Below are 17,885 nucleotides of genomic sequence, written 5' to 3' on the forward strand. Positions count from 1 at the left end.
AAACCGACGAGATGTCATGGTGTGGGTTTTACAGAAGATTTGTTCCCAACTTTGTTGTGGTTGCTGAGCCATTGACTAACCGTTTGAAGAAAGATGTGAAGTTTGTGTGGACAGATGCCTGTGAGCGTTCTTTCAGAGGGTTGAAAAGCCATCTTGGCATGTAAACCCGTGCTGCTTGCTCCGAACTTTGATGCACCTTTTCAACTTGCCAGAAAGCTTATTCAACCATTGAGAAGGAAGCTTTAGGTCTGGTTTTGGCAATCAAGAATTTTGAAGTGTATGTGTCTCATTCAGGCCAAGAGGTTGTGGTGTTTACGGACCACAGTCCCCTCTCTTTTCTAGCAAAGTTCAAAACATCGAATCAGAGAGTGTTCAGGTGGGCGCTAGTTTTGCAGCCTTACAGATTGGTTGGTTCTTCTTCATTCAGCAGTGTTTTGCTAAACATTTTAGCAGTCAGCATTCCCACGCATTTTCCGCAATGCATTCAGTAAGTTCTCAGAGGTGTTGCTGTTATGAAGGTTGGATTTAGTTAAATATCATGAGTAACACTCATACTGTACAGATACCCCAAACATTATCTTTGTCAATACCATCCGTCCATTAGCAACAACACTTATCATCCTCCGGCAGTGAAGTCATATCTTCTTTTTCTCACTAGAGCTTTGCATAACACCGCCCTCCAGTGCTCTGATAAGCCAAATATATTTTTTGTGATATAAGTGACTGACAACTACTCACTTTCCCAAAGCTTGCCTGAAGGGCCTGCTGCCTGAAGGGCCTGCAGCTTCTTCATAACCATGTTATGTAAGCATGAGTCTCACCTGAGTACAGGAGCCCTCTGTTTGGGGCCCATGTGTTTCAGGCAAAAGCTGTATGAATCAGTGATCGTAAACCTCAATGCAATCTGTGAGAAAAACTTGCAAAAGTAGTTTGCTGTTTGCATTTTTAATGTTGTTGATTTTTTACTTTGGGAAGATATCGGGATCCTGTCTTCTCACCACAAAGGCACAACCTTTTTTTCTGCCTCAAATGTGATTGAGATCACATTAGATCGCCAAACCCTCATTTTATCCCAAAGTCAACAAGGAAAACAGAATAATAGGAGACATTAGGAACACATGATGACATAGCATAGTTAAAAGTATCCTCTGGCAGATGTTTCTTTTTCTTTTTTAGTATCATACACTGCAGAATGCCTTTACCTGCGGATCCGGAGGAGAGACGCGTCGTGATAGCGCCGCAAGGACTGCACGGACTGCACGGACTTCCCGGACAGACCCGCACACCCTCATCCTGACATTGGAGGCAGATGACCTGGCTCTCCTGACCTTCTCCAATTCGCACCCCATGTGCTCGCCCCCCACCTGGATCTTGATATCTGTGTTGATCCGACGGACCAGCCGCATGTCTGCCCCTGCTACATGCTGCATCCTCTTCACAAGCGGAAGTCACAGTTATCATAATGCATGGCTTGGAGGCGTGTGATGGAAACTATCTTTCCTCTACCTACAGCAATCTTAACTCCACCCACTTTTGTTGTATTCTTATATTCCAAACTTGTCCCCCAATATCAGCTCACCTCCGCTCCATCATGTCAGCCTATCTCTGCGGCTTGGGGGTTGGTTGATGTTGCGGCTCCTCACGCACGGCTGAAGGCATGGCTGCTTCACGTGGTTGGTTAGGTCGCAGTGTCAAGTTGCCGTGGGAGTTTTAATTATAAAAAATTAAGCGTACATAAAGGAAGGTCTCTACTAAGTACCGAAGAGACTCATCACTTTAAAAAGTAAGTCATTCTGCATATTTCTTTGAATAGCAACTAATAAATTGACCCTCACCAAATCCAACCTTAGAGATTACAAGACAATTTTACATTCTGTTTCAAGTGGCGTTGGCGGACATAGACTTTTTGATAGGGGTGGGGTGGCCCAGCTGGGGCACTGATGGTGCGTTCAATTTGCCTCGGAAATCGGCTCGTGGACCTGGGAATTAAGTCACACCTGTTGGGGTTGTATCATGTTAACTTTGGTTATATTCTTTAATAATTATATTTAATTATTAATAATATAAATAACAATATCATTAAACTGTGTTTAATCTCGTTTGGGGCACCACCCTGTACTCAGGGAAATATAACCAAAATATCACTCAAATCAGTCTCAGATTAGTTATTTAATTACTAATATTATTAATAATTAATAACTATATTTAATAAATTGAAAGCGTGAAATCCGTACACAAAGCCTTCGCACCCAGCTTATATCACAATGCAAATACACCAGTAATCACAAACAACTGCGCTCTTAAATTATAACAGAATTTATTTAAACAAAGCAACATCAATCCAAAATCAATGAACTTAATCAAACAAATAACTATCATAAACTAATCTAAGCAACAAACATTATCAAGCAAGGCTTGTGGAAGAGGTGTAAATGTGTGTGTGTGTGTGTGTGTGTGTGTTTGTGTGTGTGTGTGTGTGAGAGAGAGAGAGAGAGAGAGAGAGAGACAGGAGGGGAAGAGAGGGGGGAGATTGCTTCGTCCCACGTGGTCGCCCTTCCGATGGCGCACACCTAACAAAGACCTGGTGTGGTCTATTGTCTAAAAGAGACCGAGTTCGGCCCTGCACGATGGTGGGATAATAAATCCACTTCCCCGTCTCCCTCAAGCATCTGTGAGCAACCTGAGTGGGGATTCAATGAGATCAGCCCCGGTATGCCTGGAGCACCATGTACGGTCTTCCCGGAGTCAAACGGGACGCGCACCGTTTTTAAACTATAACAACAAATTCATAAACCAAGCATTTAAGCACACATTCACCATGCTGCAACAGTATTGGTTTGAACATTTAATGTGAATTGTAAGATGGCGGTCGTCTTTCAGGCTGGTCTGGAAGGTTGATCGGGCAAGCGAGAGACTCAGAGTGGGGGTTCTGTCTCGGGTATTACGGCCCCAGACTGTACCTGACGTGAGAGAGACGAGGGAGAGGCTTGTGTCAAGTTGGATGGGAAGGGATGAGGGGGGAGGGAAGGGATGAGGAAGGAGGGTGTAGTGGAAAGATACTATCTGTCTGTTGTCCTCATTTGAACTTAAAAGACTTAGATGTTCGTGCGTCATTTAGCAATGAAAAACTGTTTCTCTGTATGGCCGTGGTCTGCATCTTCAACAGGTACGCTCCTCATTATCTGAGTACAGCATGATCCTAAATCAGTGCCCTCTGGACAAAGGAGTTTCTGTTCGTGTTCCACCGTACCAGGTACCTTTATAGAAAGAAGCTTGCATAGATAAATCACCAGGCAAACTAGCAGAAGGCGTAGCTGATGTTACTTTTGTAGCTGATTACCCCTTTTGCAAAAGAACTCTTTACTATATGCAATAAAATACACAAAGACTTTGACTTGAGATCTTTTATTACCAACAGAAAAATCCACATCAAGGGAAGGGATGAGGAAGGAGGGTGAATGGATGAGAAGTAGGGAAGGGAGGGGATCTGAGGCGTTGTTATGAGTTGACGCTATACAAATAATTTGATTGATTGTCAAACGGGATGTGGTGAGGTGACCATGTGTAAATAGGCTGTCAGGGAGTTACAGGTGTGGTTTTAGGCGTGATCCTACTCCCGAACCTAAGTAAATACATTAACTTCAGTGAACACCTGTTAGTGAGCAAAGTTCCCTTTTGTTATCTGTTGTTTGAGCTGGCGTTTTAATTCATTATTGTCCAGATTTTGACACATCACTGGATATCTAAACAATGGATGAATGTAGGGAGGAAAGTCTTATGAAGGGTATCCGTCATCTTCATAACTGCACCTTGATCACTTTATGAAGCTTCTTTATCACTTTTGTGAAGCTTCTTGTTATGACAGGTTGTCTTGTTTTCTGAGTAAAAGGTTTACTTTTATTTTATTTGAATTGCTGACACATCACAGAGATTTCATCACTGTGTTCACTCCAAATTAATCTCTTCTGAGGTAAGCCGTAATATTCTTTGAGCTATTTGAACAGTTTCAATTAAATTACTGCAGACATGGTATCATATATGCTGAAGCTGGGAGACACAGAGTTGATGAGCTTAATTTAATGTTGTCTAAAATTATACATCCTGATTTTTAGAATCATTGATTTTTTAATCTACAAAGTAACAAGTGAAGCTGAAGAAAAAACATTGAGGAATAAATGGAATAGAATTAGAATCTGAAATGTAATTGTGTTAAAGTATAAAGTTACAAAATAGTACCAGTTCTTAAAAACAATCTTTAGTTAGGCATTAAGTAAGGTCTTTTACCTGCTTTTTGTAAAGTGTGTCGAGATAACACTTGTTATGAGTTGAGGTTATACAAATAAAAATTGATTGATTGATTGATTGATTGATTGATTGATTGATTGATTGATTGATTGATTAGGCTAAATGTACATGTTTCCTTCGTGCCTCCATTACTGTGTGCCTGCAGGGAAACTAACCCTACCTTAAGTCAACCTTTTGTCCTCAAGTAACTTCAGTACATTTCATAAGATCATACAACCTTGGCACACCTGACTGTGAGAATTTGACCATCAGTATGAACATTGTAATTATGTTCCTGTCAAACCTCAAGCACCAAAAAGTTGTTTTGTTGTAAACTCCCTGTTTGGTAACATATAATTATCACATTCTCGATTGACTAGATTAGTTTGATGTTGGAAGCTAGACATGATGACACATTATAAATATTCAGAGGTTTTTATAACTCAGTTAAGTGTCTTCAAGAAGAATTTATATTATAAACTTAACTTAAAACAGAGTCTGTTTCCCCTTTTTGTTGTTTTAATCCAGTACCAGAGGAGGACTCACCATGTGGCTAAAATGTTTTATAAGTAACCATGTCAACATGAAACTTCTGAAGACCTGTGTCATCCTTCTCCTTCTGACTGTGTTGTTCTTTACACTAAGAAACATGAACCTGCTGCAGGTGAGAACTGGGATAAGTCGCAACAATGTTTTTTTGTGAGTCAGATTAAAGGGTGCTATTTTCAACAGTGTCTTTTAATTTACTAAAAGGCCTCATTCACCAATATCTTCTTAAAGGAAGAATGTGCGACAATTTACACATAAATAAAATAGAAATCAAGTATGTCCCCTGTAAATGTCTCATGAGTCATGACTGTCTATTAGTGAGAAGCAGAGTCCTGCTGGCTGTGTTGTTGTTGGAGCCGCGTTTACATCGTGTTTACAATGGATAAGACGGCCTTGAGTATAAAGTTGTTTTAGTCAGGACTGGACAAAATAAGACTAACATAGCCAACACACTGTTTATTTAAATGTCAGATAAGTGTCTTTAGGTCACGGCCTTTCTGTGTCAATTTATATGCAATATGAAGATAAGAGTTAACCACTGTGCTAGTAGTCATATATAAGCTCAAGTCCATTTACAATTTCTGTTTAATTACTACAGCAGCACAAAATTGTTAAATGGACTTGAGCTTATATAGCACTTTTCTAGTCTTCTGACTACTCAAAGCACTTTCACACTGCATGTCACACATATCCACACCCTGACGGCAAAGGTTGCTATGTAGTGACATCATCAGAATACGCCGCTGACGAAGGGGTTAAGTGTCTTGCCCAAGGACACATCGGACATGTTGCAGCAGGAGCTGCGGACAAACCCTCGACCTTGCACTTGATAGACGACGACTCTACCAACTGAGCCACAGCTGCACCTAAAAGAGAACTTGCCCCCGGAACCTCCTAGGCGGTTCTGTGTCCTCCTGCCATAGTCTCATAAAATCCTGTGAGAAACACTCTAGGCTAATGCTTTGAATTGGAAATTACAATTTAAAAAAAAAATCAAATACATGGTTTAATAGGCTACAAGGTTGTAGAGAATAATGCACTATTTCAGATGTATGTACTAAAGCTAGAATCAAAGCCTATATCTCCAGCGAAAGTATATGAACTATAGGCTGGTCTAAGCCATGAAACTCCCGGGCTTCTTGCCTTCTTCTCCTAGTAAAAGACTATTGCCCTTAGGCATCGTTTTGGAGACATTTCAGTGAATTCCAGCAGCTTACAGTTTACAAATCAGCAATTATGATTAATCCCTTTAAAAAAAAACTAAAGACAAAGAAAAATCACTTATCTTTCTTTCAGTTTATTTTATTTAAGTAAATTTGTTCAATGCATCTTTGTCACCATCTGTCTTTTTCAACCCCTTTCCAGCTACATTATGAAGAAACCTCTACCATCGTCCCTAATAAAGTGACCTCTGTTCCTCCCACTGCTCCTCCCGTGCCTGATGATTTCTGCACCTTTAAGCCACTGTCTTTGGCAGATGCTGAGGAGGAACGCCTGTTATTAGATTCCATTGCTTGGCCTGAATCTCCACGTCCGCCACCTTGTTTTCCATTGAATCAGACAAGTGATTCCGCCCACAGCACCTTCACCATTCTCCCAGGGAGGGGTGGATTAGAGCGGCACATAGGAGACTAGCTGGAAGTTATGATACAAATGTACGACTTCCAAGGTAACCCCAAGAAGTCTGGAGGAGATGTCTTACTTGCCCGGTTGCATAACAGGGCACTTGAAGCAGGTGTGACCGGGCGAGTGGTGGATCACCTTAATGGCTCCTACTCTGCTGTATTCCCTTTACTCTGGGAGGGAAGTGCACAGGTTGAGGTAAAGTTCAAGGCTTAAAATGGTATTGTAAAACAAGTGATGGTAAAGGAATCACCTAATGTTATTGTCCTGTAGGTCATTTAATTCATGGAATCTAAACCATTTCCCCTGACTTACTTTTGCCAACAAGCAACAACATAAAAAGTTAAAAAAGACTAATGAGTCATTCCCCATTGATTCCCAATATGCCCAACTTTTTAAACCAGCTTTGTACAAAATATAGTGTTTCCCACACATAGATGATACATGGGCGGGACGCCCAAGTATCATTGTGCGTGCATGAGAGAGCGAGAGAGAGATCGTGCCAGAGCGTGCCTTCCAACCTCCTCAAACTTAACAGCAGCAAGACTGAGCTCTTGGTTGTGGCCCCCAAGGCACTGCTCAGGAAGGTTGGAGATCTCCTCCTTACTGTGGATGACTGCTCCATTCACCCTTCACCCAATGTCCGCAACCTAGGCGTCATCCTGGACTCCACCCTCTCTTTTAAATCCTACATCAAATCCATCACCAAATCCGCCTTCTTCCACCTCAAAAACATCTCACGACTCCAGCCCTCACTCCCCGACCCCGTCGCAGAGACCCTCATTCATGCCTTCATCACTTCACGCCTGGATTACTTTGATGGAGTTCTGTTCGGGCTACCAAACACTGCCCTGAACAGACTCTAATATGTCCAGAACTCCGCTACCAGGGTCCTTACACGCACCAAGCCCTGGCAGCACATCACCCCCACCCTCATTCACCTCCACTGGCTCCCGATCAAGTCCCGCATTCAATACAAACTCCTTCTACTCACCTACAAATTTCTCCATGGTCACCGTACCTCACCGACCTCCTCCACCCTACACCCCGTCCCAACAGCTGTGGTCCTCAGCCACAGGCCCGCTCTCCACCCTCCACACCAAACTGCGATCTTTTGGTGACAGAGCCTTCAGTGCCTCAGCCCCCCCGCCCACACTCTGGAACTCTCTCCCCGCCGAAATCCGCATTGCTGCATCTCTGGCCATTTTTAAAAACCTCCTCAAACACCACCTGTTCACCAAAGCATTCAGCCTCATCTAACCCTCCCCCCAGCTGATCACCCACTTCCTTTCTCCTTCATTTGTTTGTCTCTTGTTGCCTCCCATTACGCGCCTTTTATATAGCTGCAGCTACTTTTCCCTGCCCCTCTCACTGTCGTCATGACTGTGAGCATCGCAGGGAACACTGACACCAACATGCTGCACAAACACAGACACACACACACACACACACACACACACTGGAGCGTCTGCCACCACGCGCACTTATTTAGAGTATTACAAGTTCAACTTTCCAGCTAGTAAAGAGTTTACCATTTCCATCAATCTCTCTTAACGTTTTTAAGTTGAATAAATGATTAACTTTAGTCAGCTGACACCAAAAATACAGATGAATTATCTTGGAAACATTGTTTTAACAATCTAATTATACAAATAAAAAATAGCAGGCAAAGGGTGTATGCTATAATTTGAAAACTCTTGTTTTGTTTTATCAGGTGACGCTTGTCCACTTAAGTGAGGCTGTCACAGTTTTACACAGGCTGAATAGAGAACATCCTGATAGGGTTCTCTTTAAAAGCCTCTTCCGCTCAGGTTCAATCTCTGACACTACCTTTTGTAATGTTTGCCTACGTCAAACCAACCAGCCACAGTGCAACTACACTGACCTCCGTACAGGCGAGCCTTGGTTCTGCTACAAGCCAAAGAAACTGAGCTGTGATGACAGGATTAAACACAGGAGAGCCGGATTCAATGTAAGACTCAAGGACAAAGAGGAGAAGCTTTTCCAAAGGTGAGGGAGCGGAGTGAATAGAAATGTTGCATGTAGTTTTACATCTAATGACTATAAACAAAGTGTAAAGTATGTATCACCTGGTGGAAAATTTCATATTTGTAACTACAGGAGGCAGATATAAAATCTGAAGATGACTAAGATAATACCTCCAACCTACCATCGAAACACTTATTCTGAACAATTAAAGTTGACTCTCATGAACAAATCTATGAAGTGTATCTTTGGAGTCGAAATATGGAGGCAGAGTAATTTATGGTGACTAAAGTGCTACCTTTTGGTAAATCACATTTGACATTTACATAATGTAGTGTGTTTAAGAGATACTTAATCATGGAAGTTTTTTCCACCCAGCAAAGTCAACCTGAAAGTCTTCATTCACTCTTCAGGACCGGCTAATGTTACTGTGCTGCCTCCAAGGAAAGGTAAAGCACAACTTTTCTACTTCCACTTTAAAAAAACTCGCAATGTGACCTTGAAAATAAAAAAATGTTTTGGTAAAAATGCATACAACCCTCCTCTGTCTTCAGGTGACGGCATTAGCGGAATGAAGTACTGGGGAAAAATAAAAAGTGACAATAGCTGTTTATCTCTTTGACTTGTAGAAAGGATATCCCATATAAGGCAAAGATAAATAAATGAACCAGATTCCATCTACAAAACTGAGATAGAGGTACAAGCCTTTGCTTCATTCACGCTCAAATCAAGATTTCCAGTACTATTGTATTATTAAAATTCTAAGCTACTTAAAAATTGCAAAGTTTTGCTTTTAATAATTAACATTTGGTAACATTTTCCTTAAAGGCAGAATATGCGATTTTTTGATGCAGCAGAAGTCGCCCTTGATCACCAGCATGACACCAAAACAACTCACGCTGCATTGTTGTGTTAGCATGCTAATGCTAGCGATCTTTATTATGCTCGTATCTTCACACTGCATGTAAATTTACCTGAAATGAGCGTGATCTAGAAACACAGTTAATCAGTGAGTACAGTATGTTATTCTTCTTTTCTCTAGTCCCTCAATTAAACAACTTTTATACGTGAGGGGAGGAGTCAGCCGGCCGTCCTGGCGATGTAAACAAAGTGAAGATAGGACTCTGAAAACTCTGAAAACATCACAGACAGTGGGACTCGGGTGTTACACCCATTGTAGACAGTCATGACTCACAGAGTTTTTTTCAGAGGATATACTTGATTTATATTATATTTAAGTGTGAAAAGAATCTGCTCGAGTTATGGAGTGCAGTGTGACATAAAGTATAACAGTAAGAAGAGCGTTGTCATGATAGTAAAAGCCAAGGACGATCGAAAGCAAAATTTTCCTTCGTTTCTTATCTCTGATCAAGCCCAGAGTGTGGTGGATAAAGTCAAATATCTGGGACATATTATCAGGAATGACTTGAGTGATGATGTTGATGATGTGCAGCGTCAGTGCTGCAAACTGCATGCTCAAGCCCTCAAATTTTCATTGTGCTCAGACAATGTTAAAACTGAACTGTTCAGAGCTTTACTGTATTCCGTTGTATACTGCCCACTTGTGGTGCAATTATAGTAAAGCTAAAATGAAAAAGTTACAGGTGGCATATAATGATGCATTCAGAATATTTCTGAAGTTGCCAAGATGGACGAGTGCAAGTCAGATGTTTGTTTTTAATAATGTGACCACATTTCATGCTCTGCTGAGAAATTTTTTGTTCAAATTTATGTGTCGATTGAATAATTCAGAAAATGTCATTATAATGTCACTGACTCAGCCCAGACTTAGTGACACAAGGTATTTCTCGTGTTTCTGGAAACACTGGTGCAAATGTCTCTTTGTATTTTAATCACTGACAATCTGTGAAATGTAGTGATGACATCCCTTTATGATATCCCTGTTAATATCCTGTATTTATATATCTTTTTTATAACGATATAGGCCTATGCCTATTATAACCTAAAGCTTATTTTGATCAACAATTCTCAGAGCAACCCACAGTCAATCAAGGAGGTGGGAAGTCTGGACTCTCTGGGTATTACTTCCATGGTGTGTGGCAATCACTAGGTGGCACCAAAGTCAACCAATTCAACACCTCTGCCATCAGTCAGTGTCTGAAAGGAAAGGTGGTCCACCTGTATGGAGACTCCACCATCAGGCAGTGGTTTGAGTACTTTGATGCTTCACTTCCAGGTAGTTGATACACAACAGTTTAATATTATTTATATCACAGCTAAACTTGTTCCTTCTGTCATACTTTCAGATGCTAAGGAGATTAACCGGAATAGTCCAAAGCAAACTGGACCCTACATGATATGGGACAATGCAAAAAACATCTTGGTAACGTACCGCTGCCACGGTCCTCCTCTTAGTTTTTTCAACACCCCAACCAGTGAACTGCGATACATTGCAAATGAAAGTGACGGGTTGGTAGGTGGCACCAACACAGTTGTAGTTTTTAGCATCTGGGCCCACTTCAGCCCTTTCCCAATTGAGCTCTACATCAGACGACTTCAGAGCATCCGCAGGACGGTGATTCGTCTGTTGAACAGGGCTCCAGACACGCTAGTGGTCATCAGGACCGCAAACCTCAGAGGTTTAACACCTTCTGTATCGTTAGGCTCGTTAGGTGACTGGTACGCACTACAGCAGGACAAGGTGCTCAGAGCTGTGTTCAAAGGACTTAATGTTCGACTAGTGGACGCTTGGGAGATGACTCTGGCCCACCACCTGCCTCACAACATTCACCCAAGACGTCCTATTATTAAGAATATGATTGACATTCTCTTGTCCTACATATGCACCAAATAGGGCTAGTAGATGTGCATTTGTTCAGTGAGGGAGTTAATATGTCAATCAATTCAATATTAATTTGTATATAGCCAATTCATAACAAATGTTAGCTCAAGACACTTTACAAATGAGCAGGTTAAAGACCTCACTCTTTTTTACATTATGTTACAGTATAGCAGGTAAACTCTTTGTTATCTGCAAAGACCCAACGCTAATCCACCATAGCACTTAGCAACATTTAGCAAAGTTACAGTGGCAAGGAAAAACTGCCTTTTTACAAACAGAAACCTTGAGCAAAACCAGATTCATGTTTAACAGCCAACTGCTGAAACAGTGTTGGGCTTGAAAGTGTGTGTTTTATTAGCAGTAACAGTTACATATGATAATAGACTGATCAGTCTAATATTAACGTTAGTAACAGTATGATGAAACAGTTAGGACTGCTTATGTTTGATCATGTGTATGTTTTTATCAGACCTCCCAAGGACTTTATATTTTTATTTTTATAAATCATGATTAAAATGATAATTTTGGTAATATAAAAAACACGTTTGTTGTGTTGAACTTTCGTGCACGGCCTGAATACACCCTCTTTTTTTGAGAAATAGAAATATTGCATGCTGGTCCATCCTTTCTGCTCAAACTGCCTGCAATCCCTAAGTACAACGAGAAGAGATTACCATAATAGGAAAATGGGGAGCATCATTTGAAATGCCTATGAAGAGTAATAATGGTTTGAATATGAACTTATTGTTAATCGTATTGTGTATTTATTTAGAGGGAATTAAAAGTAGTTGAAAAGTCAGTACTTTAGAAATGACCTCATGAAAAATGAAACAGAACCAATTGTTTACCGATTTTGCAAACTAAAAAAAAGTGTTTTATTAATAAAGAATGATCTCTGTCTAAATGCATAAAAGACCTAGATGGTCTAATGAACATGCTACACAAACATAGGCCGAAATACACACACATGCACAAACAGGATCCTCTGGACATGCATTAATAATGAGGTCTCAGAGTTTGTGGGCTGCCCACAGCGAGCGCTCCTGAGCAGTTTCGGGTTCAGTGCCTTGCTCAAGGGCACCTCGGCGGTGCTCAGAAAGTGGACTGATGCCTCTCCAGCTACCAGACCAATTTCCGGACTTGGTCCGGGGAATTGAACTGGCAACCCCTCCGATTCCCAACACAAGTCCCTACAGACTGAGCTACTGCCACCCTTGGTTGTCGCTAATGCTAAGCTACATTCTAATGCTATGCTACAAGCTAATGCTATGCTTCATGCTATGCTACATCAGAAGCAATACATAACACTTAATAACAAGGCTAATGCTAATGTTACACATAGTATCTTCAGTACACCCATACATACTGCAACCACATGCTAACAGAACAACAAAAGGCTAACCACATTGCAATTGTACATGGTAAATAATCTTACAGCAAGTGAATGTCCTCTGTTCTTGAAGCAAATTTGTCGAACCACTGTGCCGAGGCGTGGTTTGGTCACGTGACTAGTGACGTTCCAAGCAGTTGAGGGCTTCGACTGTCATACGAATCACCTGATTGGTTCGGTTTGTCATTTGAATCACTTGGCGGGATCAAGTATGTTCCAGGGTAGGCTATCCCTATTTAGTGTGGTTCATTTGATTTTTTTAGGTTGGTTTTTTCGCTGTTGTTGCTGTTGGTTAGTAGTGTTGTATCAGATTACATATTTAGTAGAGAATCAGTGTAGATAGATAGATCCAGATAATAAGGTAATTACCAGTGTTATTTTGATTTCACCTGTAGCCTATTTACACTGGAAACCCCCTTAAGGGCAAGCCCTCAAGTACAATGATGTCGCTATAGAAAACATAATTACACAATTGTTGTCCTTGATGTACATGCCTGTAGTAGCCAATGCCAAATTTCAATGGGATGGAAAATTACATATGAATGCATTCAAATTATGATTGCTAACTGATTGTTTCACAGGTCCAGTGTATGCTGTTTGATACAAGGCTATCATACAGCAACAACACCTCGTCCATGCTGAGGCACTTGTACCGTATACAATTATAATACGGGGCACCAGCTTAAAGAATAAGCACAAGACTTATAACCTCAATTATAGTAATGAATTAATAAATTAATCTGTCTCATATCATCAGAGTAAGTTCTCAAGCAGTTTAAAACCAGAAAAATAAACAGACAAATTACTGAATTTTTATGTGTAAAGTTTAATAAAGAAAATGGTGAACAAAAGATATATGAATAAAGTAAATATGCAAAGAATATAATCACGACAGTGATACTGACATGACAATGTAAATAAGAGAATGTTAATTCTTGGTTTCTAAGTTTGATGTGGTGATTTTCTTATGTTAGAGTAATGGGGTAAAACGCGGTATCGTTTGAGTAATTTAACTAGGTAAGGATTTCTAAAAAAGGGGACTTAATTAATTTGTTATAAAAGTTGATTTAGAGGCTTTGATTCGGATATGACAAGCTTTGCTTCCACACACCCAATGCTTAATAAGAACACTCCTTACTCTGAGTCACGTTCGGTAGAACTCCGCCGAATGGTACCAGTTCTTTTGGATCGAGGATGCCGGCGGTCCACGGTGACAGCCGTAGCAAATCTGGTCGGAGTTGATGAGTGAAGTGGGGTGATGGATGGCACAGCGGTCCGGTCGTCGTCCTTTAGGTCCGCCTCTCAGCGGCTCAAAGCAGGTCCAAACAACGTTCATTAAAAATGAAAGGTCGTTAACTCTCACTGACTTAAATGTTCAATTCTAGTCAGTTGTAGAATAACAAAAATAGTGTTCTGAATGATGAGTGGTCAATACTTCAAAAGGGAAAAGCTAAGTGCGTAACTTGGGTCAAAAGGAACATGAGTTAGCGTGCGATGAGAAAAAACCAAGAGTTAAAATGCAGGGGGGACTCACTGTCCCTAACATAAAGCACTATTACTATGCAGCTTAAATACAATTAATAAGCACCTGGCTACATGATAAGTCTGATGCAAGGTGGAGATCTATAGAAAAACACATGTGCCATGTTTCAATAAAAACAATACCCTTCTGTACAAAGACTAAAAGTAGGACCCAAGTAATCAGCAATGCAGTAATAAGAAACACTTTAAAGATTTGGCACATAATTAAAAAAAATGCAGAATGAAAGAGGACTTAATTGTACTGAGAGAAATAAAAGAAGATCCTGAATTTAGTCATAATAAACAAACAGGATACAGTCTTTAATACATGGGCACAAAAGGGACTGACCAAAAGGGACAATTTTTAGATGAAAACAGAATTATACCATTTGAATCTCTAAGGACACATTATGATTTACCACACTCCCACTTCTTCCAATATTTACAACTGAGAAGTTACATTCAGAACAGTGAAATAGGGAGGAAGACAAACAGTGATCTCCATCCACTTGTGCAATTTTTGGTAAATAACTTTAGTAAGGTTAGAGAAGAAGAATTTATACTTTATTGATCCTGCAAGGGGAAATTTGTTTTTTACACTCTGTCTAGTTAACATGCTACATAGACTGAAATACACACACATGCACAAACAGGATCCTATGGACATACACTGATGGGGCTGCCCATGGTGGGTGCTCCTGGGCTGGTGGTTGGGTGCCTTGCTTGGGGGCACCTCGGTGGGTGGACTGGCACCTCTCCAGCTACCAGACCAATTTCTGGACTTGGTCTGTGCTGGGACTTGAGCCGGCAACCCTCTGATTCCCAACCCAAGTCCCTACAGACTGAGCTACTGCCGCCCACATATTATCCTCGGCTGGGTCGCTGCCGTTCAACTTAGAGTACCACATCAAATTTCAACTGTGTATAACATTTTAGAAAATGGTCAAAATTTTGAAGATACATGGGCAAAGCTAAGATGGGAGGAAGAACTTAACACACACATATCTGAGGATACCTGGAAGCAAATGAATCGGAATGTACACTCAACCACTATATCTCCTTACTGGAGAGAATATGCATGGAAAATACAATCACGTTATTTTATAACACCAGTGCAACAAGCTAAGATAAGATAAGATAAGATAATCCTTTATTTATCCCACAATGGGGAAATTTACAGCAGCAAATAGCAAAGATTGCAAACAGAAAGTGAACACAGTACAATTTAAATATAAAAATAACAAATTAAGAATGTACAAAAAAATAGATACTATAAAATAGATTTAAAAAATAAAAAATAGATCAGCTATTTGACAAAAGTGTAGTCCATAATATTCAGTGTAACACAGACATGCACACAGTGCACATAAAGTGTAACATGTTATTGCACAAAGTGGTTTGATAAACATAATATAACATTAATATAAGATTATTATTGCACAAAGTCAGAGTGAATTGTCCAGTTGCGTGTGTGTTTTTGATCTACTGGGAGCAGGCTTGGTTAAACAGTTTGACTGCAGCAGGAAGGAAGGACCTGCGGTATCTCTCCTTCAGACACCGCGGGAGGCGAAGCCTGAAGGAGCTGCCCAGAGCTGTTACAGTTCCATGCAGGGGGTGGGAAACGTTCTCCATCAGGGATGATAGCTTTGCCATCATCCTTCTGTCTCCCACCACCTCAACAGGGTCCAGGGGGCAGCCCAGGACAGGGCTGGCCTTCTTCACCAGTTTGTTCAGTCTGTTCCTGTCTGCAGCTGTAGTGCTGCTGCTCCAGCAGACCACTCCGTACAGGATGGCTGATGCCACCACAGAGTCATAAAAAGTCCTCAGGAGTGCTCCCTGCACACTGAAGGACCTGAGTCTCCTCAGCAGATGAAGTCTGCTCTGGCCTTTCTTGTAGAGAGCTTGTGTGTTATCAGTCCAGTCCAGCTTATTGTTCAGGTGAACACCCAGGTACTTATAAGAGTCCACTATCTCAATGTCCTTTCCCTGGATGTTCACCGGTGTGGGAGAAGTGGGTCTGGGCCTGCGGAAGTCCACCACCAGCTCTTTGGTTTTACCCGCGTTGATCTGGAGGCATTTCCGCTGGCAAGTCCAGGTTGAGTTCTCTGTACTCCCCCTCGTCCCCATCAGTGATGAGGCCGACAATGGCAGAGTCATCAGAGAACTTCTGCAGGTGACAGTTAGGTGTCTTAAGGAAGGGAGCCAAGACGGTCCCATCTAGTGTTAGAATATCCATGAAAGTGACTCCATCCTTCCTTCCTTCCTCCCCCCTCCTACCCCTCCCCTTCATGACGTCATGAAAAACTTTGTGTCAAACTGTGATTGATTGAAACCGGAAGTCCCTCCTCTTCCGGGGTTTTTTAGTTTCGTGCCTTTTTTCAAATGTTTTGGAATGTGTTTTTTTCAAAATGAATGACGCTATTTAAAAAGGACCAATGAGCGTGTACTATGCAAACTGTAGGGTATTTAAGCTTCCAGAAGACATAAGAAAAAGACTTATCATGTCTGAGAAATCGGCTGACAGAATGTCCCTTATAACAGAAACCCCGGTAACCATTTTTCAAGAATTCCATCCATCCAGGATGCTCCAAAGAAAAGCATGGTGTATTTGCGTCGGACTCAAATGCCGCCTTCAGAGTCCCTGCATGAGGAATGGTCCTTGGAGCCCTACGGGCATAGCGGTAGCTGGGGGTATGTGTTCAAATACGAAACTGGAGATCTTTGTCTGTATCAGTTGGATGGGGGTGAAACACTGGGGCCTTCAACAATGTCAGAGAAGTGGGTGTACCATGCACACACACACACAAACGCTTTTAACCTTGGAGGTCAGAGTCATAACCCCCCCCCCCCCCCCCCCCACCAAAGGTGTAAATCCTACAATGAGGGTAAATCATTGCCAAACCTGGATTCACTGAAAACTGGAGCCACGCAAGCATCTCCACCTCAAAGGCAGAGAAGAGGCCGAAACCGTCATCAGGAGTGCATGACAAAGCTGTGGTTACTATGTGAAGTCACTCAGAATTTCATTTCCTCCTTTTTAGCCACATGTGATAGGATGTAAATTTGAATTTTTTAAAACATGGATGAAAACTTAGATTCAGATTCATCTTTTCCCCCTTCTGATGCAGTTCAAATACCAAACGAAATACAGATAGCCATAGACCAGTTGAACAATATTCTGACCTCCCCCTATGAAGCTGACTATTTTCAGGCCTTAGAAGATGCTCTCCAAAGCTTAAACCAAAACCCTTTACCCACCCTGCAAAATGAGTCAAACCAAACAGATCAAGATGAGATTGAACCGCTTACTTCCTCCGCCTCACATAATACACCCTTAAACACATCAACCTCCTTACAGAGCCCCCCTGCTCCACAGCAGCTATCAGTGCCTCAGGGACATATGAATGAGGGTGATAGCATTCAAGAGTTTGTGGCAGCCGGTCCAAAGAGTTACGCCTACCAAACCAGAAACCAGAAAAAAGTAGTATTGCGCGTTAAAGGTATCACTCAGACACAGGAATGCTGCGAGAGGATAAACTTTGACAGTGTCCAAGAGCTGGTGGAAACTTACTTGCATGATGCTAAACAGTCTATGATTCAGATGCCTCAGCACACCATCAGACGTGATAAAAAGGGTTTTGTGTTGAAGAATTCAACATTTCTGAAAAAGTATCGGGTAGTGTACGATAAACGTCAACTGTTCCCTGACGGAACAACGCTGCCCTTTGG

General features: G+C 41.4%; 1 protein-coding gene across 1 annotated transcript; it reads left to right on the forward strand.

The window, feature by feature from the left end:
* Positions 1 to 6,188: 6,188 nt before the first annotated feature.
* Positions 6,189 to 11,850, forward strand: LOC132980019 (NXPE family member 3-like). Its single transcript, XM_061045878.1, has 5 exons — positions 6,189 to 6,654; positions 8,171 to 8,466; positions 8,821 to 8,891; positions 10,436 to 10,639; positions 10,710 to 11,850. Exons 1-5 carry the CDS (start codon positions 6,478 to 6,480, stop codon positions 11,255 to 11,257), a joined length of 1,296 nt encoding a protein of 431 aa, XP_060901861.1. The 5' UTR covers positions 6,189 to 6,477; the 3' UTR covers positions 11,258 to 11,850.
* Positions 11,851 to 17,885: the final 6,035 nt, after the last annotated feature.

The sequence above is a fragment of the Labrus mixtus genome, chromosome 9, assembly GCF_963584025.1.
Source record: "Labrus mixtus chromosome 9, fLabMix1.1, whole genome shotgun sequence".
Taxonomy (NCBI): Eukaryota; Metazoa; Chordata; class Actinopteri; order Labriformes; family Labridae; genus Labrus; species Labrus mixtus.